Source organism: Caretta caretta, chromosome 16, assembly GCF_965140235.1.
Source record: "Caretta caretta isolate rCarCar2 chromosome 16, rCarCar1.hap1, whole genome shotgun sequence".
Taxonomy (NCBI): Eukaryota; Metazoa; Chordata; order Testudines; family Cheloniidae; genus Caretta; species Caretta caretta.
In genome coordinates, this window is record NC_134221.1 from 16,648,657 (window position 1) to 16,674,966 (window position 26,310).

At 45.1% G+C, this 26,310-nt stretch overlaps 2 protein-coding genes across 3 annotated transcripts; both read left to right on the plus strand.

Moving 5' to 3' along the window:
- On the plus strand, positions 1-17,853 carry GTF3C5 (general transcription factor IIIC subunit 5). Of its 2 annotated transcripts, XM_048822929.2 has the most exons (12): positions 1-178; positions 1,008-1,227; positions 1,826-2,024; positions 4,983-5,178; positions 6,384-6,488; positions 7,068-7,182; positions 8,651-8,731; positions 9,265-9,362; positions 10,208-10,290; positions 11,864-12,006; positions 12,879-13,034; positions 17,731-17,853. In XM_048822929.2, exons 1-11 carry the CDS (start codon positions 32-34, stop codon positions 13,028-13,030), a joined length of 1,539 nt encoding a protein of 512 aa, XP_048678886.1. In that variant the 5' UTR covers positions 1-31; the 3' UTR covers positions 13,031-13,034; positions 17,731-17,853. The 2 variants fall into 2 exon arrangements, with proteins under 2 accessions (XP_048678886.1, XP_048678885.1); XM_048822928.2 differs by lacking the exon at positions 17,731-17,853 and having other exon boundaries at positions 12,879-13,948.
- CEL (carboxyl ester lipase) lies at positions 14,096-26,081 on the plus strand. Its single transcript, XM_048822927.2, has 11 exons — positions 14,096-15,166; positions 17,731-17,881; positions 18,563-18,685; positions 19,303-19,500; positions 20,126-20,256; positions 20,844-20,951; positions 21,402-21,519; positions 22,503-22,689; positions 23,769-23,972; positions 25,166-25,363; positions 25,805-26,081. The coding sequence occupies exons 1-11, from the start codon at positions 15,101-15,103 to the stop codon at positions 25,995-25,997; spliced, it is 1,677 nt and encodes a 558-aa protein (XP_048678884.2). The 5' UTR covers positions 14,096-15,100; the 3' UTR covers positions 25,998-26,081.
- Positions 26,082-26,310: the final 229 nt, after the last annotated feature.

Genomic DNA, 26,310 nt, shown 5'->3' on the forward strand with positions numbered 1-26,310 from the left:
GAACCGGGCGGCGGAGGCGGCGCGGCGGGAGATGGCGGCCGGGGGAGGCGGGGAGCAGGGCTCGGCCGTGCTCGAGCTGCCTCGCGGCCCGCGGCTGGTGTGCGTGGAGTATCCGGGCCTGGTGCGCGACGTGGGCAAGATGCTGCAGACTCTGGGGGGAGACGAGGGGGTGTCCCGGGTAAGGGGGGCCCCGGGGGGAGGGCGAGCGAGCTCGGGGTAACCAGGCTTCCTGGGTAAAGGATGCCCGGGTGGCGGGGGCTTTCCTGGCTGGTTGCAGGCCTGTTGGGGCGGGTTCCTGGGTGAGGGGTTCCCTGGGTGCGGGTCATCCGGGGTAACGTGGGGATGGAGCTAAGGGCTTCCTGGGGGAGGGGTTGTCCCAGTAAATCTCAGGGAGCGGGTGGGGGTGCGCTGCGGAGGGGGGCTGGGAACAGGGTGCTCTTGGTAAGCGTTGACTGGGTTACAGTGAGAAGGGCCTGGGATTTTTCAGAAGGTGGGAGATGTCCTGGTTAACGGGACCTCAAGGGGAAGGAGGCTGGGGGCTATCCTAGCGAAGCAGAGGGCGAAGGATAGAGGGAGATGTTGGAGATGTTAACTTCGGAGGTGGGGGGCGGGTAATGAAGGTATTTGTCATGGATAAAGGGAGCCCTGGGAAGAGGGTCTAGAGTGCTGAGTAAGGGTGGATGATCCAGTTCAGCGCTTGCTGTGGGTGACCCCATAAGGTACGTGCTGGGATTAGAGTAGGGCTCAGGTAGGGGTATTAGATAGACTGTAATTGGAGGGCAATGCCGTAAATAAGAGTGTGAGAATCTATGGTTCTCTGGGGTAAAGAGACTTGCTCTGGCATGGTGCTCCGTGGAAAGGAGGTGATGGTCACTAAGGGAAGACAGGGATAGCGTTTTGGTTTGGAGGTGGATTGGGCAGGGGGTATGATGCAAAGGAAAATTCAGTGGGTTTTTTTGGAGGGACAAATTTGATGTTGAAAAGTGCTTACACTCTTGGTAATGTAGATATATGCCGACCCTGGAAAAAGGCTCGAGTTGTACTTCCGCCCCAAGGATCCCTACTGCCATCCTGTGTGTGCCAACCGTTTCCCTACCTCCTCCATGCTGTTCAAGGTAAAGAGGAAGATCAGGAGGAAGCAGCTGGAAGCTGAAGGAGAAACCCAACAGGAAGTCAAGTTTGAAATGGAAGTTCTTGGGGTTGTCTCCACTGTTTACAAATTTCAAGGTAGTAATTTCATCGGACCATGTGTGTGGAGTAGTGACTAGCAGTTCTGGTGGGAAAAGGGCAGTGCTCCCTCTTGCTTGAGTCCAACAAACAGTGTGTTCAGAAAACCCTGCATGTCAGCCTTACAGTGGTGGTATCTAGGGACCTCAATGTGTGACCTGGATTTGATACCGTCCCCCTTCTGTACTGTGACTTAATAATACATTGTCCTCTCTGCTGTTGCATTAGGTTATGGTGTAATCCAAGATGTTCTATAATGGATGCACCTATGCAGGAGGAAGGGGAAAAGTAGTAGTTTCATGTATTATTGTTTTTAATCTTTAGTTGACTGCTTGGCAGATGTTTAAGATAAGGAAATAGAAAGTATTATGCTTTGAAAGTGAAAGTAGGACAAGGCTTCCAGGGTGCTTTTATGAATGCAGTGTAGGGGGACCGTGGTGCTGCTTCCTAACGTGAATTAATACCTAGCCCATTTAACTCAGCTCAGGAAACAGCATCTTCCCTGAGTGAGCTGTCTGAGGAAAGGAGAACTAGGTATTGTGCAGCATATTATTGTCTCTGATACATACCTTTTATCTTGACTTTTCCTTCCTCATAGGAATGTCTGATTTCCAGTACCTGGCAATGCATTCTGGACCTGATAGCAAACAGATCTCTATGTATGACAAGGTCTTGATGCTCAAACCAGAAAAGGAGGAATTCTTCAATAGGGAATTGCCCCTCTACATCCCCCCACCTATTTTTTCACGTCTGGACACCCCTATAGACTATTTCTATCGGCCAGATGTACAACACCGGTCAGTGCCTTTTCTTGTGATGTAGTAAATAGTTACATTGTCTCTTGAATGAATAGATAATGGAAACCTTTTACTGGGCCAGCATATCACTTATAAAATCTGAATTTTCAAGTTCACTGGGAGGATATCCCTGCTTCATTACCTGAAGAAATCTCTTGTAGTATAACTGGCGTGGTTCAGTAGTACAGGATCTTTCAAAATGGCCTATAAGAAAAATGATGGGGTTTGATGACCTTGGGGGTCATGTTGTTTGTATCAGGCAGCGATCATGACCAAAGCATAGGACGCTTTTGTTTTTTGTTTCTTTGTCCAGAGTCTATCTATGTAATTGAAATGAGAAAAAAATAGAATTAAAGTAACCAATATACCACTGAGTGAGTGTTTTTTAATGTGGAATCTGTGCTCTTTCAGTCATATGCCTCATCAGGGCAAACAGCTATAACTGATATATGCCTTTGTTATATCTCTCTTTCTGTGTTAGCTTTGTTTGTTTCAATACAATATGGACAAAAATACTTGGAAGGTAGCACGGGCTAAATGAGGCTCTGAAAGTCAAGAGCTCTGCCACTAGCAAGTGTGTGGTCTTGGGCAAGTCACTACTTTCTGTTTCCTTATTCTTGTTCTGAACTAACTGAGATGATAATTATAGTCACCTGCACAAAATAGGTCTCTCCAGAGTGGAGATAAGGGGTTGCTTAGTTGGGGCTTGTGGCCTATTAAGTTGTTTCTGGTTTGAGTTTAGTGGACTTCCTTTCTGTTTGGGGGGAACAAGTGCCATTGTCACAGAGATTTTTTTTTTAAAAAAAAGGAAGAAATGGGTAGAAAGTATACTGTGGGGAAGTAATCCTGCACTAGCCTACTGGGGATTGAACAAAGGAGCCCTGTGGAGAAAATTGCACTGTGTAAGAGAGAGCCATTAATGGGATCATGTTTTGGGAAATACAGTCTGGTGGATAGCACTGCAATCTCACCTCACTTTGCTTTCAGGCAGTCTCAAAACAAACATCAAAAATAGTGTGCCGTATCCTAGAGAATTGTGCAGTATGTAAATGTGGTTCTTACTGGAAAAGTATTAATGTGATTTCAAATCTCATTGTGGCAGAGGACTTCCAGCTTGTGGCATTCAAGGTTCTGAGAAAAAGGAAGGATAGCCTCATAGTCAAGGTTGTGGATTAAAACTCCAGAGACCTGGATTAATTTCAATCTGTCACAGATATTCTGTGAGATCTGGGCAAATCACTTGTCTGTGTGCTTCAGTTCCCAATCTGTAAAAGGGGGATAATAGCACTTCTCTACTTCACCGATGTTTGTGAGGAAAAATACAGTATCAACTGTGAGGTGCTCTGTCACTACACTGATGAATGCTATATAAGTATCTTAGATAGGTTTTTCCCTCAGAACCATAAAGAGTTAGGATCTCACCTGCGTGTCCATTTTCCATCCCATGCATTCTCTTCCCTAAAAGCCTTCTGTCTACTTTAAACCCAAACTAAAACTATAACAAAATAAATCTTTTAGTTTTTTTTGTTTTAAATTTCCATTCTTCTCCCAGTATTGAGATGCAGCTTGAGACTATTTGGCAGCTTCTTTCTCTCTCTCCCCCTCCCTAGAAATTTTGGCAGGTGAGCTGAGAAATCCCATTTTAATAGCTGCTTTAAAGCTTTTTGTTTCATTTGTGAGGTCCCTTCCAACCCTGATATTCTATGATTCTATGATTAGGCACTCTTGGCGGGCTCCCAAGTGAAACTTTGGGTTGAAGGTCTGTTGCATCTAAACATAAGAGAAAATTTCCACTCCTAAGAGTGGGAGTTGGACACTGCATGGTAATGTGAAGTTGTATCAGTTTGGCCTTTTGGCTGGCTTCCATGTGTTTCCAGTGAGCTGGAGGTTGATGGAGAGTGGTGCAAGAGCACATGCCATGTGTTGTTGGGCTAGCATTCACTGGCACTGTTTGCTTCTGTTACTTTGTTTGTTTGTTTTGCCATAAATGAAATCTGTGATGTCTCCCACGAGAAACATCTTTATTTTTCTCACTGTTGTCCTTCATTGGGGCTAAAAAGTGCAAATAAATATAATCTGACTCCAGGATTGAATTTTTAACTGCTCCATTGCCTTATCTCCCTGTATATCCCTGTACTCTTGGTGACTGTAGCAATGGGAACATAAAGTAGGTACCCATGGAAGCTAAGCCTGCCTTTGTGGATTGAAAATTCTGATTGAGTGACTAACATGTAATGCAGAGGTCCCCAAACTATGGGGCATGCACCTGAAGGTGGGCGTGGAGGAACATTCAGAGGGGCACAGCAGGCTCATGCCAGCCCCCACTGGGGGGGGACGAGTGGAGGGGAGTACCGCCCCGCCCCCAGCTCTGCTCCTGCCCCCAGCCGTGGCTCTGCTCCTGGCCCCATCCCCAGCCTCAGTGTGGCTCCGTACCCAGCTGCAGGCCCCTGTCAGTGGCTCTGTTCCCAGCCTCTGCCCCCTTACCTCGTCCACATTCCTCCGCCCCTGAGCCGCATCACCGCTCCCGGCTCCAGGGAGGGGGCGGCGGGGCGCAGACCCTCAAAAATTTGGGGACCACTGGAGTAAGGTTTATTTCAGTTAATATCAGTACATGGAAGCTCTGTCCTAGGGGTATTGGACATCGATCATAGTTTTCTCATTGGAAGAGTGATTCTCAACTTTTTCACTCTGGACTACTCCATAAGGGAGTCTTTAATGGTGACCTATCTTGGACTACCCAAATCCATGTTTACTTGTGACCCAAATATCTTCCGACCCTAGATCTTGAGGGGCAAAGGGCTAGTTCAGAAACCCCTTATTCTACCTAATGCAATTCCCCACCACCACTTTTTCTAAGACCAGAAAATAAACTTATTTTCCACGTGGTTCAGTGGAGGCCACTAAGTGTAAAAGAGGAGGAGGAAGAAAGTATGACTAATACTTTGCATTGCTTCTTAGGGATGGCTACAACAATCCCCAGGTGTCTTGTGAGAACCTGATCGGCCTCAGCAGGGCCCGTCGACCACACAATGCCATCTTTGTGAACTTTGATGATGATGACATCCCCACTAAGCCGCTAGAGCCTGCAGTGCAGACCTGGAAGAAAGTGTGCACCAATCCTGTGGATAAAAACGTGGAGGAAGAGCTGAGAAAGGTACAGGCCAAATCTCAGGGGAAGGGACTGGGCCAAAAGCCACCCCAGTGCACAGTGTGTGGGAGAAACTTCATCAGCTGCCTTCAGTGACTTTTTTGACTTCCCGGAAAACTGCTATCTACAAGGATTTATTTTATATATCTGTGTTTAACATTATTTACAGACCTCCACAAAGGATTCTAAAGACTGATCAAGGTGCTGTATTATAAATGTGATGGTGAATGAGACAGTGTGGTCTGATCATTAGAGCAGGGAACGGAAAGCCAGAACTCATGGGTTCTGTTTATATTTCTGCCTCTTATTTGCTGTGTAATTTTGTCAGTGTTTTATCCCTCTCTCTGTTTCTTGATTTGTAAAATGGGAATGATAACACGGATGTACCTGGTTATAATATTTAATGTTTGCCAAGTCCTTTGAAATCTTGAGGTGTAAGGTGCTATAGAAATATTAGATCCCCAGGACACTTACAATTCTCATTGCCAAGAGTTTTAGGGTTCTTCATGGTTTTATGAAAATTCTATTGGAAGCAAGAGTAAATACACTGAAGGATAGGGCATGGCTTAAACCACCAAGGAGAAGCTATAATTATCCTAAGTTACTTGAAACCTGAACAGCCAGGTGGTACATCCATTACCTTCTTCCACTTCCCCACGTATTTTAAACTTTGAGTGAATTATGTGTTCTTAAATGTGAGATATATGGGATGAAAGTTTATCAGGAGCAACTCTGTTAAAGGCAGTGGATGTCATGTGTCTGAAACCCTACCCATAGCTCTGAAAATGTATCCTTTTCATGTGGGCATATATTGTGAAACCATATCTTTCAGTTTGCCTGAGCCTACCAGCTCTCAAGCCATTCAGGAGCAGAGCCCGTCTATTGTACTGAATTTTCTGGTGTGTTTTTGTTGATGGGACAGGCCACTGCCTAGGGACTAAGCTGAGACCACTGTTCATTTCATGTGCTACCCAAGTTAGTATTTGAGCCTGTCTCTTCAGAGATGAAAGGCAGGCTTGTTCCCTCGCTGTGCCAACATCCCTTAAATAAGGCTTATTTTTACTTTTCTTTCCATTGCCATCGTGCTGCACTGTAGAAATGCGGTGACAGCTTTTAGTCTGGGGCAGAGGCTGTAATAAAAAGCAGATTCCCATTAGGAAATCGAAATTGGCATTATTAACGCTTACTCTCCACTTTGTGTGTTTCTTTAGCTGTTTGAGATTCGTCCCATCTGGTCTCGGAATGCTGTAAAGGCCAATATCAGTGTCCATCCGGACAAGCTTAAACTTCTGCTACCATATTTGGCTTATTATATGGTGAGTTTCTTTGTATACCTGCTGTGCAGCTTGTTCTTATTTGAGGCAGACTTGGGGGCAAAGGGATGAGAGAACCAGCTGGATGTCTAAGGACAATTCCTGGTTATCTACTGTTCAGATTCCCCTGTCTGGTACCCAAAGCTTTGCATTAAATATCCTTAAGTAGGAATTCCAACTTTTTTTGGGAGGGGTGGAGAGAGGAGGAAAATCTTGCTTCCAAATGGAACCCACGCATAGTTACCAATTAAAGCAATGAGTGATGCAGTGGCTTTGTGCTACTGTTGGTTCTGGTCTGCCTTACAGTTATAGTAACAAACAGTCAAATTGACTGTCTGTCTGGAAATGCTAGCAGGAGCCCTCAAAAAAAGTCTGCTGTGAGCTTTGGACTTCATTTCTGAAATCACAAATATCTGCAGCATGTAGCCTTCCTTTGCCCAAGGTTAGGTGTGTTGAAAGGGGGAAAAGAGGGAGGGAGGGAGAATCTGTAAAATAAATATTTTGGGGTAACACTGTTGCGCTCATTAAACTCTGCATCTCTGTACTGTCTCCTGTAACCACTCATACTCTGTATCTGTGCAGCTCACAGGTCCCTGGAGAAGCCTGTGGGTTCGGTATGGGTATGACCCCAGAAAACATCCCGAAGCAAAGATTTATCAAGTCCTGGACTTCAGAATTCGCTGTGGAATGAAATATGGTAAAATGGCCCAAGCAAAATAGATTCACTAAAACGCCGCCCCCCCCCCCCCCAGCTCTTCTGTCATCTCTTTCCATTTGTTTTTAAACCCTCAGGGCTTCTTTCCTCAAGCTTTCTGTTCGCAGAAAGGTGCGGGAGAGGAGGTTGTACCGGTGATTGTTTCTGAATTTCCTTCCCTAGAATCTATGGGGACATCCGATAACCCCAAGTTAGAGGAGCAGAAGGGACTTTTATTTGGCCACTGGGCATATTCCAGGCCTAACAAAAAGCTACTCAACTTCCTTCCTTGTTATGTTCACAACACAAATGTGTGTCAGTGGGATATCTTGTTATCTTCCTTCCCACTCCAGGACCTGCTACAATTTCAGAAGGGGGAGACATTTAAAATGCCACCTAAGGATTCGTTTCTTTGTCATTTCTTCCACTTCCAGAAGGGACCAATTGGGTGACTGTTACAAGGATGACTTGTCCATCTGGCCAACTAATGCTGGAGAAGCAATTTCTTTTAAAAAAATAAATAATAACAACATTTAATGCCACCAGCTGGAAAAGCACATAAGACTTGTGCAAAATGAAGGAATGTGCATTATGAACTCAAGGATGCATCTGGCTCTTATCCATCCTCATCCGCCCTACAAGAAAAATCCCATAGTGCCCTATCAGATGCTACAGACAACACAGTGAGAGTTTAAGATCTTTTAGCTCAGTGGTTCTCAAACTTTTGTACTGGTGACCCCTTTCATAGCAAGCCTGTGAATGCAACCCCCCTTATAAATTAAAAACACCTTTTTTTTATATATTTAACACCATTATAACTGCTGGAGGGAAAGTGGGGTTTGGGGTGGAGGCTGACAGCTCGCGACCCCCCCATGTGATAACCTTGCGACCCCCAGTTTGAGAACCCCTGTTTTAGCTTATTCCATTGCATGAGTTTTTGGTTTATACCATTGTAACACATCTGGGGTGTGTTGTTTTTACCAATTCGTTTGGCCTATTTAAGTTTAGTGCAGTGCTCAGCTCTGTACAAAACACCTCATTTATTGCATTTTCGTACTTCAATTTCATACGTTCCCTGCCATAGTTTTAGATGTGTGATGTAAATTTAGGTCTCTCTTTTTTTGTGGGGGGGTTTCAATACAATAATGATAGTGCTTATTCTTCAAGGATCTCAGAGCTCTTCACAAACTACTAAATCTCTAAGTATTATCATCTCTATTTTATAGAGGGGGAAATTGAGGTCTAATGACCATGCAGTAAGTCAGTGACAGGGCACATCTTCCCACCTTGTCATGTTAAATAGCTTTATTTCCCTGATCGTTCTGTCTCTCTCCATCTCACCAAAATCAACAACACAGTATTGGTTGGCTCTCCTTTCAAACGCTAGTCCAATGCCCCGTGTTATAAAAACTGGAATATTCTACAGGATGCTGATCTCTGTTCAGAAACTGTTTTCTTTCTTGGCCTCCAGGTTACGCCCCTAGCGACATGCCCGTGAAAGCAAAACGCAGCACATACAATTACAGCCTGCCCATCACTATCAAAAAACCAGGTATGCCGAACAGGCAAAGGGGTTGGAAAAAGGTGCGCAGCTTACCATGGCTTCTTCATTTCATCTTTTCGTTGCTGCTGGTGGGTGAAGAGAACACAGTTCAACTTATTTCAGTAGATTTTTGGGGTTTCCTTTATCTCAGATCGCGATATATGTGCCCTATTAAAACCTGTGGAAGTGTTGCCCTTTGAGGCATGTCTTAAGACATGTCTGGCTGATGGAGCCAGGGGTAATAATGGGAGGTGAGCGATCAGAAATTAGAAAAGGGGTCTAGTTGAATGAGGCTGTATCAGAAACACTTCCCAGTAGCTGCAGAAATGGTCTGCCTGCCAATACAACTGCCAGAAAACAGGGTAGAGGGAATGAAGTGGAGGAATGAAAAATGAATGTTTACGCTAACTTTTGCTATGCTGGCTATTTTTCTGCTGCCAACAAAGTTGAACTGAAGTAGAGAAGCAGCTAAAATACTATACTATGCCATGAAGTGCAAACTATTGTGCACTTCAGGAATCTTCTTCCTTTATGTCTTTCAGTAAGTCACACGGTCAGTGTACAGGACCTAAAACATGGGCTGGACACAGCGAGTACATCCAGTGCAAAAAAACCTGCCTCCAGCAGGTACAAACTTAAAGTAGGTATTACTCTCTCCTACCAAGAGCTCGGAATGGTGTAATAGGAAGGGTATCTGTTATGGTTTGTCACTCTTTTGGGGGCAGTGTTGACCCAGATGTACTATGGGCATTGATACAGATTTTACTTGGAGATGCAAGTGACTAGCTAAGAAGAGCTCTCTGTAAACCTGAAAGCTTGTCTCTGTCTTCAACAGAAGGTGGTCCAGTAAAAGATATTGCCTCTCTAGCTAACCTTATGGTAGACTTATCTGGAAAGCCAGTAGTCATCCACATCACTGCAAAGCTTGCTGTTGTTTTTAATGTCTTTTCTAAGTATGGAAAGTCATACATTCAGCCCTTGCCTTGAATGAGACTTACATTGCATTTCAGGAAGCAGATTGTGGAGTGCTATGAATAGCAAACTCTTAAGCCCATTATGGTGCATTTTCAGATTGCTCTGTAGAATCCAGTAAAGCAAAAGAAATAAGGGAACAGGGTAGTCTATACTTTTGCCATTCTCCATTTTCCTGTAATGGCAATTCCTCCCCCACTCCTCATTTTGAAGTATGGGTGATAGTGTAACTGTTAATAGGTGTGAATGGTTTTCTCCACAGAACTTTGCTGTGTTAGTTCTGATTGCTGTGGCTGGCAGGCTGCAGTGCAATTCTGCTGCATCCATAGTCTGACTTTGTCCTCTACTGCACACAGACTCACACGCTCTCTCACACTCCTCTTCCTGCCAGGGAACTGAACTCTTATAGGAAATGCCTGGATCCTGAAATAGCTCTTAAGGAAGGATCTCTAATGTATGGGTGTGGAAATGATTTGGAATGCCCATTGAATCTTTGTCTTTGCCTCCTTCTAGGACTCCATCTATATCTTCCAGGAAGGAGATCTGCCTCCATATCGACAGATGTTCTATCAACTCTGTGACTTGAATGTGGACAGGTACTGCACCTGATTAGCTGGATCTTTTGACAAAGGGAGATTTTGCAGATGATTGATTACAAAGGCCACCATTTGTACCCAACCTCCTATCTTTCTCCTTGACCCGGATGCTTAGGAGATTCCTAGTTTCTCAACAGACAGACTTTATTTACAGTGGAAATTCCTTCCCAGTAAAGTTGTATGAGCTAGCAAAATATACTTTCCCAACATGTGTTTTGGGCCTGATCCCAATCCATTGAAATCAGTGGGGAAACTCCTATTGACTTCAACAGGAGTAGGTTAGGCCCTACTCCCATTGGATAAATATTTAACCTGCAGAAGGAAAAACAAATTGTCACATAATTGTGGGGAAATGCATTGTTACTTTAGTTTGGATTTTCATGTACACATGTACCCCTATAGGTTTAAAAATATACACTATAGACACTTAATGTAACCAACTAGCCATCACATTTAGAAAAGCATTTTATTTACAGTCTTATCATTTCCCTCTGCATTCATAAGATGCATATGTTGTTACAGAGGGATAGGGTAGACATAGTTGAGGTACGATAGGCAAGTAGAACAAAGCACAGCCAGAGAAACCTACCTGAGAAGAAAAGCATGGCATGATCTAGTGATTGAAGCACAGGCTTGGGACTCTTATTGGTTCTGCAACTGACTCATGCAATCTGAGTGAGTTACTTAATCTATCTGAGCCTCATTCTTTCCTTCTGTACATTGGAAATAACTTTCTTACTTTACAGGTGGTTAGCAAGTAGAGCTGAGCGAAATTTGGCCTTAACTTGTGGGAAATTCTGAAATTTAACAAGTGTTTTCATCTCAGTCTGGGACAAAACATTGGAATATTGAAATTTTTCACAGAACAAAATATTCTGAAAAATTTTGATTTTTTATTGTCTAAACCATTTGAACAATCGAACTGATGTGAAACAAAATGTTTTGGGTCTTTTCACCAAAATGAAATATTCCAGTTTGGATTGAATCAACCTGAAATGAAATATTTGGTTTTGATTTTTTTTTCACAATAAAAAACTGAAAAACGTAGGCAAAATTTAAATTTTCCAATGAAAAATTTCAGTTTTGCAGAAACTGCCTTTTTCTGTAGGAAAATTCCCAACGAGCTCTACGATGGAGGTCTTATGTGTGTGACATGCTACGAGATCCTTGAGGAGGAGCACTACAAACTTTATTACTTAATCTGTTTCATGAATGCAACCCTGAATCACACTGATTTTTCTGGTTGCAGGTTCTTCCAGTGACTCTGAAAACTATAGCAGCAAAAGTTTTAACTCCTGCTAGTGCCACTCAGGCTGGACAGGTCATAGGGCAGGGACCAGATGAAGAGCAGTCCACTGACCCTCCAGGTTGGGGGTTGAGTAATAGGTCAACAGCGTAGCCTTGTAAAAAGCTGAGTTATAGAAACACAGCAGTGTGGCCGTTCGGGCAAACAGCACAAGTGATTTGAACGATGGAGCCTTGTTCGTGCCCTGCGTGGTGTTTGGCGGCATAGGAAGGTTTCAGAGTCAGATCTGGCTGCCGGAGGCTGACTCTTTTCTTGACGGCTATTTAGCTTACAGAAAATCATCCATCGGAATGATGGCATGGAGGCAGAATGCACAGAACGGGACGGGTGGTGCCTTCAGAAGACCAGTGATGATCTGAGGGATACCATGTCTCTGATGATAAAGCAGATCATCAGATCCACCAGACCCGGTAAGGATGGCTCTGGGGTTTTGAGCCTTGGAGGGTATGTTATAAAAAAATGTTTCGAGACACGGGGGGGCATGTTGTTGGGAGCAGCTGAGTCACAGTGTTGCACTTTGCAGTAGCACTGGGAACTTGTCTGTTCGTTTCCTGCTGTAGATCCCCTTCTCTTGTGGTAGGAGACTCAGTCTGCCTGGTTAGATGTAGGTGGCTAGATTCTTCACTTGCAATGTTAGCATGATGTGCAAGTTGATGTCATCAACCTGGATACCTGCAGGACACCTGCTCTTCTTAAAGCAGCACTTGTTAAGCCATTGGAAAAAGACCTAAAACTCTGTGGCACTGGGAAAATGTAACTAGATTTTGCCATTTGAAGACCAGCAAAGTGAATGGAGGCATGAGTATGAAATAGTTGGGGGGTAAGAACCTCCCAACTTTGCCTTTCCAATGTCATCGTGGCTAGGTTTTAAATGTCTTCGTTCCATGATACTCTTACTCATGTTTTTATAGTTATTCAAATTGGAGGCATCTGGATCTTTTCATTAATGTGTTTAATAGCATACTGTAATAGAGCAAGGACAGGAGAGGAAAGTCTCTTGTCGTGATCCTGGCCCAAGGAATTAGGTTAGTCTCAGTTGGAATGAGATGCACGATCACTCTAAATGCAAAACCTCCTGGCCTTGTTCTGTTAGAATTCCTGGCACAGGAAAGCTGCTTTTGTTTGATTTTTTTTATTTGGTTTTATTAAGGTGCCTGACTGTAACTATGATCTTCATTTTTACATCTTCCGGCTGGCTCTGTTAATCTTATCTGCAAACACGTCCCCGGTTTTAGTGAGGAGGGAAGTAATGTTGACATCTTTTCTTCTCTTTCTGACTAAGCTCTGTTTTCGAGTACGTCGAACACTGAAGATGGCAAAGAACAGCTGACATACGATTCTGGAGAGGAAGAGGATGAAGAAGAGGAGGAGGACTTCAAGCCTTCTGATGGGAGCGAGAATGAAATGGAAACAGAGATCCTGGACTATGTGTGACACAGTGAGCGAGCAGGATGAGGCTGCTTGGAACTTTTGTTCCTTGAGCCCTGGGGGATATGGAATCATGACCAGGCTTTCGGGAAGATGCTAACCAAACTCATGGCTCACGGGATGTGGTGCTAGCAGTTGTGCTAAGTACTCTGAAGGTGCAGGCGCTAAAGATCACCTTTTCACAGTGCTGGGGTGACAAGCATTTGTGAAGGTGGCATTGTGGGATGCTGACCCATCCCAGGCAACATGCATGGCTGGCATTTACTCTGGCAGTTTTTTGGTCAGAGTGGAGCTGGTTGGGATTTCACTTGCTTTGGTTCTCTTGGCCATTAGATTGTTGTTTGTTTTCCCTTCCCTCCCTGTGCTTACAAACTGCAACATCTGATCCCATCATCAAAGAGATCTATACTTCCCTTTGAGACCATATAGGTGTTCCTAGGACAGCCATTGTGAGGGTATGTTAGTGTACTGTCTCCTCTTACCAGAAGTTGAGAGCCTCTTCATCCTTGCTAGCTCTGATATGTCAGAGACTTCAACAAGTGCTGAATCCAACCCAGATCATAGGTGTTCCACTGGCCTCTTGGGCCCAAAGTGTTAACCTTTCATTAGAACCATTGCAGGGAATGTGTGAAGGTCACACCATTCTAAACCTAGTGTTTGGGTCAGTGGGAAAAACTTCAAACAAAATTAATTCTGTACCGAACAAGGTCATTGCTGATTCTTAATCAAGAGGCTCTGGAGAGTGTCATTTGGGCTGGCTTAAATCAAATGTGGAGTCTATCCAATGGGACATGTGCAGGTATCTGTAATAACTTTGCATATGCATGAGAAGCAAACAGTAATTTCTCTTGGGGAAAGTCCATCTCCCCATGAAACAGAACCCCCTGTCTATTTTTCTAATAAAACTCTTCCTTTTTCCAATAACACATTCTTTCATGGATTTCCGTGTAGATATACATAATACAGCCAATATCCCCAAAATGATTTTGAGTCAACAGAAACATTTTGGTAAACTGGACATTCATTAGGTAAGTGATTCTGATTTGAGAATTTTAACTAAGAGTTGGATTAAGAGAGTTCATCTAAACTGAGTTTTACTTGGTGGTCAGATATAAACTGAGACAAAGATCCGGATCAGACTGATAATTCACTTGAAGTAAGGAGAAAAACCTGAATTGGATTTCTGTGTTTGTTCTTCCCTGTAAAATGCACTGATTGGGTTCACATCCTCAGTTTGATGGGTAAAGATGAGAGAGAAGTTCAGGAAGGAATTCCATACCTCGCAGTTACTGGGATGTGTTGCCTTTTACTCTTCTGAGTGGGAATAAAATATTCTTTGTACATTGACTGCACCTTCTGCATTCGATCAGCGTGAGAAGTTGGAAAGAAAAGCAATAGGAAGGAACTCAAATTAGAAAAGACTTCCATGGCAGTGAGTAATTCACTTCTCCATGATGATGCTTGTTGTCCCTGCCAGGCATTTACTCCCACAACTTTGCAGTCATCAGCCAGGTTTTGATTCTGCTCATCGAGAGAGTGTGGGGACAGAAACACACAGCTTCAGATGCTTGGAGCCTGGGACCTCTAGCCATGAACATGCTGTTGGCTTGCTGAATTTCTGACATTCTGTCATAGAAATTAAAGATCTCTTGGGACCTGTTGAGTCTTATATTCTCCAATCCCCAACCAGTGCAAGATTGTTGCCTGGCCTATAGTACGTTTTCTAATGCATGGTTTAGCCTAACTTTAAATGTAACATACATGGGCCTTCTTAAGTCTTTTCCCTTCCCGCATAGAACTCTTATGGACATGGAACTCATGAAACAGTTGGCTTCCAGCCCATAACAGCAACAGCTGGAGGTCTCTCATACTCTAGTGCCAGTTATCTACATTTTCAACCATGAAATGGAAGATTTGGTTGCAGCCAGGTGAATTGCAGGTGTGCGTGGTCTCTGCTGGTTCACACGGCAGCGAGAAGGGCGTTCCGCAGAGTGCGTGGACATGTGCCAGTATCTCTGCACTCCTATTCCGTATATATAGGCATACGTGCTGGGACAGGCTTGTCTAGCACGCATCATGTGTCATTGGGAGGTTCTGTGCCTTGCCCTAGCCTGCTACCTTGGAGTAGCAAGGGCTACAACAGTAAGTATGAGGTAGTTCATTGCTGCATAACCATCCGTGTAAAGGTAAATTGTGTTAGAGTGAAAATAGGCTGCCTGGGTAGAAGAAAAATGTGCTTTTAAGGTTTTGTATGCCATTAGCTAGATGAGAAAACAGATGTAGCTATTTTGGATAGTTACCTAAGACTTCCATTAAAGGAGAAAGGGGAAAAAGGAGGCTGTGTCCCCTTGCTATTTTATAGTATATAAAGGGCTCCAACCCATTTTTTCCTTTCCTTTGCAGTTCTCCTTTAATGTATAGCTCGTTGCCTACTACCTCGCCGATATAAACTGTCGTCTGCAGCACTCCACTTTCCGGTTTTTCTTTCTTCCTCTTCATTTTTCTGAGTAAGAAAAGGAATCTATTAAGTGCGGAAACCTGTTGGTACTGCAATATAAAGATTGCAAATCTGAATGCACACCTATTTGGGAAATACTCATTTTAACATTCCAATGGAAACTTTACACCTGTTTTATACAGAGTTCTACGTTTAGCTATTGAAAATACTATTAAGGGGTATGTGTGGGTGATTCATTGTTGCCATTAGAACCTTAATGTTTGCACTTCCTGATGCATGGATTTTGCATTTTTTTTCCCTTTTGACCAGGATTTAAAGAACAGAAACAACTTTATCTGTGACGCTATAGTATTGTTCAATACTGATTTACACAACTCAGTATCTTTTAAATGTTGCCACTTTAGAGATACCTAAAATATACCTGGAGCACTGTGGAGTTAATCAATAGTTGCAGGCAACAATATAACGAAACAAACTGTTTTTATTTGCAATGTACTTTAAAATATATATTCTCAAACATACCATTGACCCTGCATGCATCCAAAACTCACTGAAATCAGTGGGAATTTTGGGCATGCCAGGAATTTAGGTTCAGGCACAATTTAACTCTTCCAGAGTGGTTTGTTTTTAAATATCATCTGTTTTAATTTTGTATTTAACTTTGCAACCGATTTTTTTTATAAAACAAACTGAATCTCTTTCCCACCAATTGCCTTAATACATCAGTAGCTGAACAGACCTTAAGTCAACTTTCCAGCACAGTGAACCACTTAGATACAGATGAGATGAAATGTGGAAAGTTCCAACCCAAACAGAGCATTTTTGAGAAAAATTTGATCAAGTACACAGAAAGGGCTGGTTACCATGGTATCTGAGTTGAAGCATACCTTGTGTGATATATCTAGAATCAAATACAAGCAAAATAAGTTTTAACTTATTCTTCGATATTATGCATTCATTTGGGATAAATTTTCTGTTCTCTCTACTCCTTTGTACTGTTTTGTGAATTCGGGAAAGCGACGGAACTGCAAGGCAGCCTTCAGAGTAGCTGCATAAGGGATATTCCACATCCTGTGTGTGGCAGAGCCCTGTCTTATGGTCTTTCCACAGAGTCTGAATGGGCATGTCAGGAAGGGACGTGAGGGACAGGGAAGCAGTTTTACAAACTGTATTGATCCACCAGCCAAAACACTTGTGTACTGGTGGGCTGTGGTTAAGTAGGAAAGCAAAGTAGCAAGGGGATGGTTTTTTTAACTTTGCATAAAGTAAATAATGGAAATGGGCAATTCCAGCTACTGAGTGCAGGCAGCTAACGTGTACCCAGAGTGTTTGAATGGGGCTGGCCTATGTTTCTCTTGCCAATGCTCATCTTCGCCTTCCTGGTATCTGGGTAGCTTTCATCCAATGAAACGAGAGCCACCCAGCCTTCTCTCTGCTGTGTCTCCCTGAGCATGCTCAAACTTGTTTGAGCAGCTCCTGCCTCCTCAGTAATGTTGAAGGGTAGGATTTATTCTTCTGTACAGCTCCTTGTCCAATATTAGGGAGCCCATTGTGATAATTTTTGGCAGCAGGTGGTGGCAAACATTTACCTTTTGCATATCATCTGTTATATCTTGACTGTAAGATTCTCTGCAAAGTAATTTAAGGTCCAGTTCTGTTCGTTATGAGTTAATTTCGCTGCTTCTGTAGTCCTTGAAATGGCCAGTTGGAGTAAGTCTGATACTTAGGCTCCATTGAGAATCCCAGTGTGTTGATATTCAAGGGGATCTGGGTGCCTGACTCCTTAAGCTTCATTAAAAATCCCAACCCTTGTGTTGCATGGGCTGGTATCTTCAGTATTGCATAAAACAACATTTAGTTCAAAACTTTCTTGCTGGAACTCCCTTTGACTTCATGTCACTCCTTTGCTGTATCTCAACATCCCCATCTGTAAAATGCAGTCAGGATTTATCACCATCTAATATTTGTAAAACGCTTAGAAATGCCTGCTGGATAAAATCCTGAACACAAGTGCAAGTTATTCATTAACAGAGTGTGGTGGTCATTAATTTTATAAAGAGTCTTCAGAGGATGCTATTTCAGTTGAAGTCTGGTTAGGAACACCACTACTGTGGAAACATACTGTTTTCATAGCGAATGCATCTTAGGGCTGAATGACTGGGGAGATGTGTTCCTGCTGTGAATTCTGCCTATCTGCGTTCACGGGAAGATGTTTGCTGTCCCCTCTCTCCTCTTGGCATGTGTTTAGCTGGGTGTGGTGTACACTGAAGGAGGTTTTGTTGAGGGCATCAGTGAAAAACTGGGTCTCTTTGGTGACTACGTCGATATCTTCAAAGGAATCCCTTTTGCTGCTCCTCCAAAGAGTTTTGAAGACCCCCAACAACATCCTGGCTGGGATGGTAAGACACACATTTAGAATATCTTTCGTTTTCTGCCCTCATCCCCAGAATATTTTAATTCTCATACCATTTTGGAAGCCTGGTTTGTTTCCCCAATACTGCATTAGCCATCTTGTTGAGTATGACAGAGGCCTCCTCTGCGAGGGGCTCTAGCTTTCATACCCCTGCTGGTCAAGGGTGGCTACCAATGATTTTATTTGGGGATATATTTTGCTCCACCCTCATGAACGTCATAAAGTTCTGTTCCCCTTTTCTGTCATTGCCCTTCTCTGTGGCATACCTTGCCTCAGCGGTAACATACTGCACTTTCATTCAGATGATCAGCTGGGTATGTTGCTTTCATTCACTAAGTGAATGTCACTAAGACGTTGCCCGGGCTGTTAGAAAGGATGATGATTGTAGACAGGAACTTTGCGTGGAAGTGCAGGGACAGAGCTAGGAACCTGCAGATTCTGTGGCCACAATTCCCGAGGTTCCCGCAAGCTTAAAGTGGTTGTAGGTTCTGCAGTCTCGTGGGTATGAGGTGGCCAGTCAGAAAGGGGCTGTCTCATGACAGCTATTTTGCTAGTTGGAAACAATGCCGTGGCGGTGAGTGAGGGCCGGGAATGGGACCTGAGTCACAGGCCTGCAGGATGGAACCGAGGGTTCTAAAGTGGGATGTTGTTTTCTCTCTCCTTGGAGGTACTTTGAAGGCCAAGGAGTACAAAAACCGTTGTCTGCAGGTCACGCTCACCCAAACCAGTACTCGTGGGAGTGAGGACTGTCTTTATCTGAACATCTGGATCCCTCAAGACAGGAAAGGAGGTACAGGCATGATGGTAACACTAGGTGATTAGGGAGAAGGTTCTCTGCAGGCCTGAGCAGCTCTGTGTTTGGCTGCCCATCCCTGACAGACTCCCTTGGGGCTGTCAGTCTGCAGTCATGTATTCTCCCCAACTCCATGGGCAGTAGTGGGCTCCTCGGGTTATGGCAGCTACAGCCCCCGCTCCCGTTATGGTGAGTTCTCTTGCAAAGCACTGTGTTTCTGTGGACATGGCCCTCCCTGCAGGCTCTGGGAGGAAGGACGGTGATACTGGAGACAACACTGAACCTGTTTCCATGGAGAGCTTGGAGTTCCATGCTGGGTGTGTCTTCTGCATTGTATTGCTGCCCCGGGCTCCTTAAGCCCTGATAGAGCAAAGTAGCTGAGTCCTAAGTCCATTGTCATGATGAATCATCTGCCTGTGTCTGTGGCCAGGTGGACCTGGAGTCAGATGTTTCTATATTCACACAGGAGATGGGCTTATGCCTGAGTGAGGCAGTACTTGCTGATGAATGGGCCCAACAGGTGGTATCCTGCCTACGTGGCATCAAGGGACTTGGTTTCATTTGGACAAGGAAGGGCTTTCGTCTGACTCTGTGTGGTCTGTCCCTCCCCGCAGTGTCCACAAATCTGCCGGTGATGATATGGATATATGGAGGCGGATTCCTCGTGGGAGGTGGGCAGGGCGCTAACTTCCTCGATAACTACCTCTATGACGGCCAGGAGATCGCAGTGCGAGGAAACGTCATCGTGGTGACCTTCAACTACCGAGTGGGACCGCTGGGGTTCCTCAGCACGGGGGATGCCAGTATTCCAGGTATGGCAGCTATTTCACTTTGCTCCAGAGACCTCCAGTCTGCCCCCACACCTCCGCACACGCTGGGGTATCTCCTGCCACCACACTCCCCTCACACAACATACTGAGCTGTCTCATGTTATGCCCCCCTCTCACACACACGCACGGCGGGGTGCCACCTTCACTCTGTGGGGGAGTGTGGCAGAAGAGATCTCTCTCACGGGATGAGAGGGCCCGCGTTTATACTTGGAGCAGAGGCTGCAAGTGGATTGGGTATTTGAGGCACAGCTGGCGTTGGTTAGGTACCCACCCAGCACATCTTGTCTCTCCTCTCTGACCAGACGGTTAGCAGAGTTAAGATACTGCAGTGATTTCTGTGATAGCTGGGGATAACGTCCAGCAGCACGAGATCTTGGTTTCTTTTCAGCATGTGGCACGAGGAGAACATGGGTGTTGAGAGGGAAAAAGCCCTTGTTTGAACGCACAGCTTCACAAAACATATAGACATGAACGCAGGAGCCAGGAACTCCTGAGTTCTAACCCCAGCTCTGATACTGAGTGGAGCTGGGGGCATTGGGCAGGGTGGGCTTTGAGCCTCACTGCTTCAACTCTCCTCCTTGAAATGTAAATGCCTTCCCTTGGCCAGGTAACTACGGGCTAAAGGACCAGCACATGGCCATTGCATGGGTGAAGAGAAACATCAAGGCCTTCGGGGGCGACCCAGAAAACATCACCATCTTCGGGGAGTCAGCTGGTGCCGCCAGTGTCTCGTTACAGGTGTGTGATTGCCGCTGGGCCATCATGGGGTTCCTTTTCCCCTCAGTTTTGTGAAGGGTCAAAACTGCCCCATCACAGTTGCTGGTCTTTTCTCACTGCAGGTGCTGTCCCGGGAGTAGGTCCAGCCACAGTGGGTTAATTAACATCCCGTTTTGAGCAGCCCACCCTGACAGAGAAAGTAATTGTTTTCCTCACAGCTGCTCTCTCAGCTTTGATTTAGAAATGTTCTTTCTAAACCTTCCAGATCTGGAGGGTGCTGCTTTCCCAAGTGATGATCCACCTTAGGGTTCCCCTAATGTAATAGCATCTCTTTATCTTCAGCCCAGGTTCTGTTCTCCTATAGGGGTTCTTGTACTGCCCTGCTGGCTCTATAGCTGAGCACCTCAGCTGCCTGGTGGTTTAGAAGATTGAGTCCCTGGATTCCTGAGACACTGTAATTGAGACTTGAAAAGAGCTAATGACTTTTGAGTCCCACGTAAAGCCTGGATGGGAGCTGGAGCTCTCTGCCATGGCCATGCCAGAATACGGAAGGATCTTTTTCAGGACTTGATACCAAATAACCTTCCTATTTCTCTTCCATGTTGCAGACACTATCTCCGTACAACAAGGGGCTGATCAAACGAGGCATCAGCCAAAGCGGAGTCGGCCTGTGCCCCTGGGCTATCCAGGAGAACCCTCTCTTCTGGGCTACCAAGGTAAAGCGGACTCCAGAAGTAGGGCAGTGTCCTGAGGCAAGAGTTTCCTAGGGTCTTTGTCAGATTTGAGCCTGGGAGAAGCTGCACGGTAGTTACAGCTCCAGGAGGACAAATGGTGCTCCAGTTGTCCAAGGCCTTTGGATTCAGAGACGCACTGATACTCCCAAGCTGAGGCCAGCTGTCCTGGCCAGACTTCCTGCAGTTAAAGGTCTGTCTTGCATGTGAAAAACTGAGGGTGATTTAATAAGCAGGAGCAGAAGCAAAACCAAAAGTGTTCAGAGCAGGACAATACTCCATAGAGATGGAGACTTGCAAACAAAATCCTCTAGGATTAAAAAGAAACTCCCCCTTTCCCAATGGGTATTAGTTCAGTGCTAATTCCTGGCTGGTTGTGCCAACAATGGCTAGGAGTGTAACTACAAGGTGGTTTCTCTCATTCATGTTCCAAAGGTGGCAGAGAAGGTGGGCTGCCCTACGGACAACACCACGGCCATGGGCAACTGCCTCCGGGTCACCGACCCCCAGGCTGTGACGCTGGCCTATCACCTGCCGCTAGTCAACCTGCCACGTGAGTCAGTGGGTGCTACCAGGATGGGAATCAGGGCACTGTGTGTTGCGTGCCCACAGAGCCCAGTCAATGAGCAGATGGGACATTATGTTGATCATTCGATAAGGGAAGATGTCAGCCCCCAGCTCAATAAAGTACATTTTGTACTGACTGGGATTGATCATGCTGGAAAAGATGCTGCTCTCTTTAGCACAGTGGAGCTGCACTACCGAGGTAGCCATGGCATGGCTTAACACAACCTCTGTGTCCCTTGGAGACAGCTGTACTGGCCAGTACTGTACCCCACTTTATATTCTGTGAAAGCAGAGAGCAGAATTCAGGAGCAATGCTCAAAAATTGCCACTGCCCTGCAATTTTCAGTTGGGCCACTAGGTGGGGCATATGAGCCAGCAAGACCCACTCCCAGTACAGCTGGTAGGGAAGTGTTGTTTGCCAATTCAGTGAATACAGGACTAGCTTTTCACAAGAATGGTTGCCGGCCCGCTGTTTGCACTGCAGCCCCATGTCTGAATCCTCTGCTGCTGGCAGCAGGTGAACAGGGCTGGAACGAACGGAGGAGCTTTCGCTCAGGAGCAAGCCCCACTCTTCTGTAGCCTTGGGTGGGCGAGTTAGCTGACTTTGACACTGGTCTGACACAGATGTCTGCTGTTTTGCGCCCTCCTGCCACCTTAATGCAGTGTCTGTGATATCTGGCTAAAGCCTGTCTTGCACTATATACTGTATATATACCCTGAAGCTCCCTGTGCAAGGCAGCCATAGGGTGTGCTAGGTGAGAGGTCTATAGTATATAGGTATATGCTCACCTTCCACTATGTAACGGGGGAAATTCTGGCCCCTCTGAAGTCAGTGGCAAGACTCCCATTGATGCCAGTGCAGCCAGGATATCACCCAGAAGCTCCCTGTGCAAAGCAGCTGTCGGCCATGGCATGAGGGCTGTTGGCTCCTCTCACAGATGTATAGTGGATTTCTGTTCCCTCCTGCAGATCCTCTAGTCCATTACCTCTCTTTCATTCCTGTGGTTGATGGAGATTTCCTCCCAGACCGGCCAGAGAATCTCTTCGCTAACGCTGCAAACATTGACTACATTGCGGGCATAAACAACATGGACGGGCACTTCTTTGCTGGCTTTGACATGCCTGCTATCAACCGCCCGCTTGTGAAGATCACAGCGTAAGTTGCAGTTGCCCTTAATGGCATAGCCGTAGAAAGGAAAAGCAAGTTGGGCTTTTGTCGAGAAGGGGACAACCAATGAGTAGAGCACCTGAGAACTGGCAATGCAGTGATTGGCTTGGGCGCCCTGTCAATAACACCACCACTCCCATAGATCAGGGCTTCTCAAACTGGGGGTTGTAAGGTTATTACTTGGAGGGGTTGTGAGCTGTCAGCCTCCAACCCAAATCCTGCTTTATCGCCACAATTTATAATAGTGTTAAATATAAAAGTGTTTTTAATATAAAGGGGGGTCGCACTCATAGGCTTACTGTGTGAAAGGGGTCACCTATACAAAAGGTTGAGAACCGCTGCAGATCAGGCCTGGGCCAAAATAGCACCTGTTTAGAGCTAGCTTTGCTCCTGCGGCATATGAATGCAATGGCAGGGCAGAGAACAGTTTCCAAGAGCCAGCCTGGATCTTTGCCTCTTGTATTGTTTAGCCAGGGGCTTAGAAAGGAGAACTCTTCCTTTTTTCCTCCAGCTTTCAAACTACTTTGTGGCTTCTCTCCCCCCCCATCTGGGTGGGGGCTTTTGGGTCCCTCACCTGTCAGACATCCTGCGTTCCAGAAAGCAAAAGTTTCTTGGCTTCACAAGTAGCGTGTAAAGAACAAGGCTGACTCAGTGGGCAACAGTTGTACCAAGTCACTGGGCATAAGGACCTCTATAGAACAGTATTCTAGAGGGCTCCAAATCCCCCTGGCTCCTTCCTGCTCTTTGGGAAGGGAAAAGGGATAGAAAATTGAGATGCTGAATCCCTCGGAGCCAGGAACTGAACCCAGGCAGGGCTGGAAGTGAAAGTCACATTCACCGGCTACACCAAGCTTAGCTTCCAGCTGTCTTCCCAGGCTGCAAGCCTTGCCAAAGGTTGAGCTACCAGTTGTGAGTCACAGGATGATGGTAACCTGCAGTCACCCTTGAGCTGGATTTACACTGGCAGCCTACTGCCTGAAGGTATCTCATCTATAGCACCAAGATCTATTGCTTTGAGCAGTGAGCTCAGAACCAGGACCTAGTTAAGATGTTTTGTGTCTTTTCAGAGATGAGGTCTACAACCTGATGAAGGGGCTGACTCTACAGAAGGGAGTGCAGGCTGCAAATGCCGCATTCTCCCTATACACCCAGTTGTGGAATGACAAACCTGACCAGGAGGTCATGAAAAGGACAGTGGTGGACCTGGAGACAGACTACCTCTTCCTGAGTCCCACGCAGCAGGCACTTGCTCTGCATAATGCGAATGCTAGGTGAGTCCGAGAGGGTTGTGGTGGGCCCAGAGGCAGAGTCTGTGATTCAGCTACTTTACTCATGGTTTAAATCAGCAAGCTGGAAACAGTCACTGGAATCTTGTTTTGCTCTTTATTTTCCTAAAGAAAGGTTGATTCTCATTGCTTGGTAGCCACTCAAACTTGTTTAATTGTAGTAAATTAAGTGTAAAGGTTCTCTTGCTACCCAGGAAGTTACACCATAGCTCGAAGCAATAGTTTAGCTTAAATTTTACTTAAGAAATGCATGGGTAACCATTTTCTAATCTACTAGATGAATATTTTTACTTGTGTCAAGCTGCATTTGGATGGAAACTGAAATTTTATTAAATGCACAGAACCAGGATTTTAAAATAAGCTACTGTAAATAACATGGTTTGTATTAAAGTATCAACTGTAGTTAGTGAATTGAACTGATTATTTCTGGTCACTGTCGTCTTTCAAAAGTTTAGACCTCATTTTTAGTCCTATGGGAAAACAAGCATTCCTGCTTTTGCAACTCCTGGTCAGTTTCTCAACTTTGAGTTAGTCATTGAGCTGTGCCAGCTGAATAAACTGACATGAAAAAATAAATTCTTTCTGCACATGCAGAAGAGGCTACTGCTGTCAAAAACTGGATTAGCCCCGCAACTCTGGTTCTAGGGGCTCAGCCAGTGACTTGATTACCTTTAACACTTTGGGAGCAAATATATACTGCTTAATATTTTTTATTTAATTTAAATGATTAATAGGTTATAGTAAATTTAAGCCTTAATAATGTATCTTCATTCTAAATTAGTTTTTTTCTATTTAAAAATAAACCTACATTTTAAAAATCATTGATTTTTATCTACCCTACGAGTAGGTTGGTGACTCAGTTCAGCCACGAATGTGTCTTCGTGGGGTCAAATTTGGTTTTGTTTGTAAAAATGAACTTTTACGCACAGGGCCCAGAAAACATTTAAAGATTCCCATGGAAACAGGTTTTATAAAAAAAAAAAAATTGTACGGCTCAAGTCAAGGTGGCCAAGGTAAAATGGAAGGGCAAGTATTTGTAATAGGATTTTAACCTGACAGTGCATGGATCTTGCAAGACCAAACCTCTTCTAGTGCCAATATTGTCTGACTTCGTGCATAGGGAGTAATGGTGGTGCAGATCCTCTTCACTTGCTGAGAATCTATTTTGGTTTGTGTAGGAATGCCAAGACTTACTCCTATGTGTTCTCCCAGCCTTCTCGAATGCCTGTGTACCCCAGCTGGGTAGGGGCAGACCATGCAGATGACCTTCAATATGTCTTTGGGAAACCCTTCAGCACCCCACTGGGTTACTGGCCTAAGCACAGGACTGTCTCAAAGGCCTTGATAGCTTATTGGACCAACTTTGCCAGAACCGGGTAAGGAACTCAGCCTGTGTGGGGCAATGCCCTGCCAGTTGCACAGCTTGATGCAAAATTCCAGTGAGCAATCTTCCCACAGCGGGGGGGAATCTGTCACACCTGCAGCACCCACCCACATGTAGGTGGCCACTAGGTCCCCCTGCTATAGGGGAATGGCAAACACACTGAACTGGGATCTTGAGTTGAACGTGATGGTGAGGTAGTGGTGTTCCAGTGTAAACCTAGGTGTGCACCGTGGCAGTTCACTGTACTAACATACACAACATTTCTCTGCCCAGCAGCCCCATGACAGCTAACCCCAAGGTTTAGGTCTAGCTCCTCAAAAGGTGTGCAGGCAAATGCTTCCCTCTCCCAGGTTTATAGGCCATTAGAAAGGCTGACCTGTGAGCCCCTTGGCAGCTTTACATTTAATACCAGCTGTTTCGTCTGCTTTTTCAGTGACCCCAACGAAGGGGCGTCTACTGTACCCATTAGGTGGATACCCTACACTCAGGAGGAGAGCTTCTACCTCGAAATCAACAGCGACATCAACTATGATTCGGTGAAGCAAGGTCTGAGAGCCTCCTACGTGCAGTTCTGGAATACGACCTACCAGAGCCTGCCCGACCTTGCTTTACCTTTCCTGGATTAGAGCCAGGCCAGCACACCAATTCTGTAAAAAAAAAAAACTACTCCTCCTCGCCAAATTCTGATTAAATGCTTGTTTCTGGCTGCACCTCCTGGCCTCTTCCGGTCTATTTATTACAACAGAATTTTCCCTAAGAACATTCAGAGCTGGTGGGAGAGGGGGTGACATCAAATTTAGTGGGCAGTTTTGTTCTGTGAAAAATATACCTGGTGGCACCTGTTGCATGGAGCCATTCATCAAACCTGCATCATTATCTTGGCCTAGTAAATTGCTCTTCATGTAAAGGTCAAACCTTGCACAGAGAGACTTTAAAGGA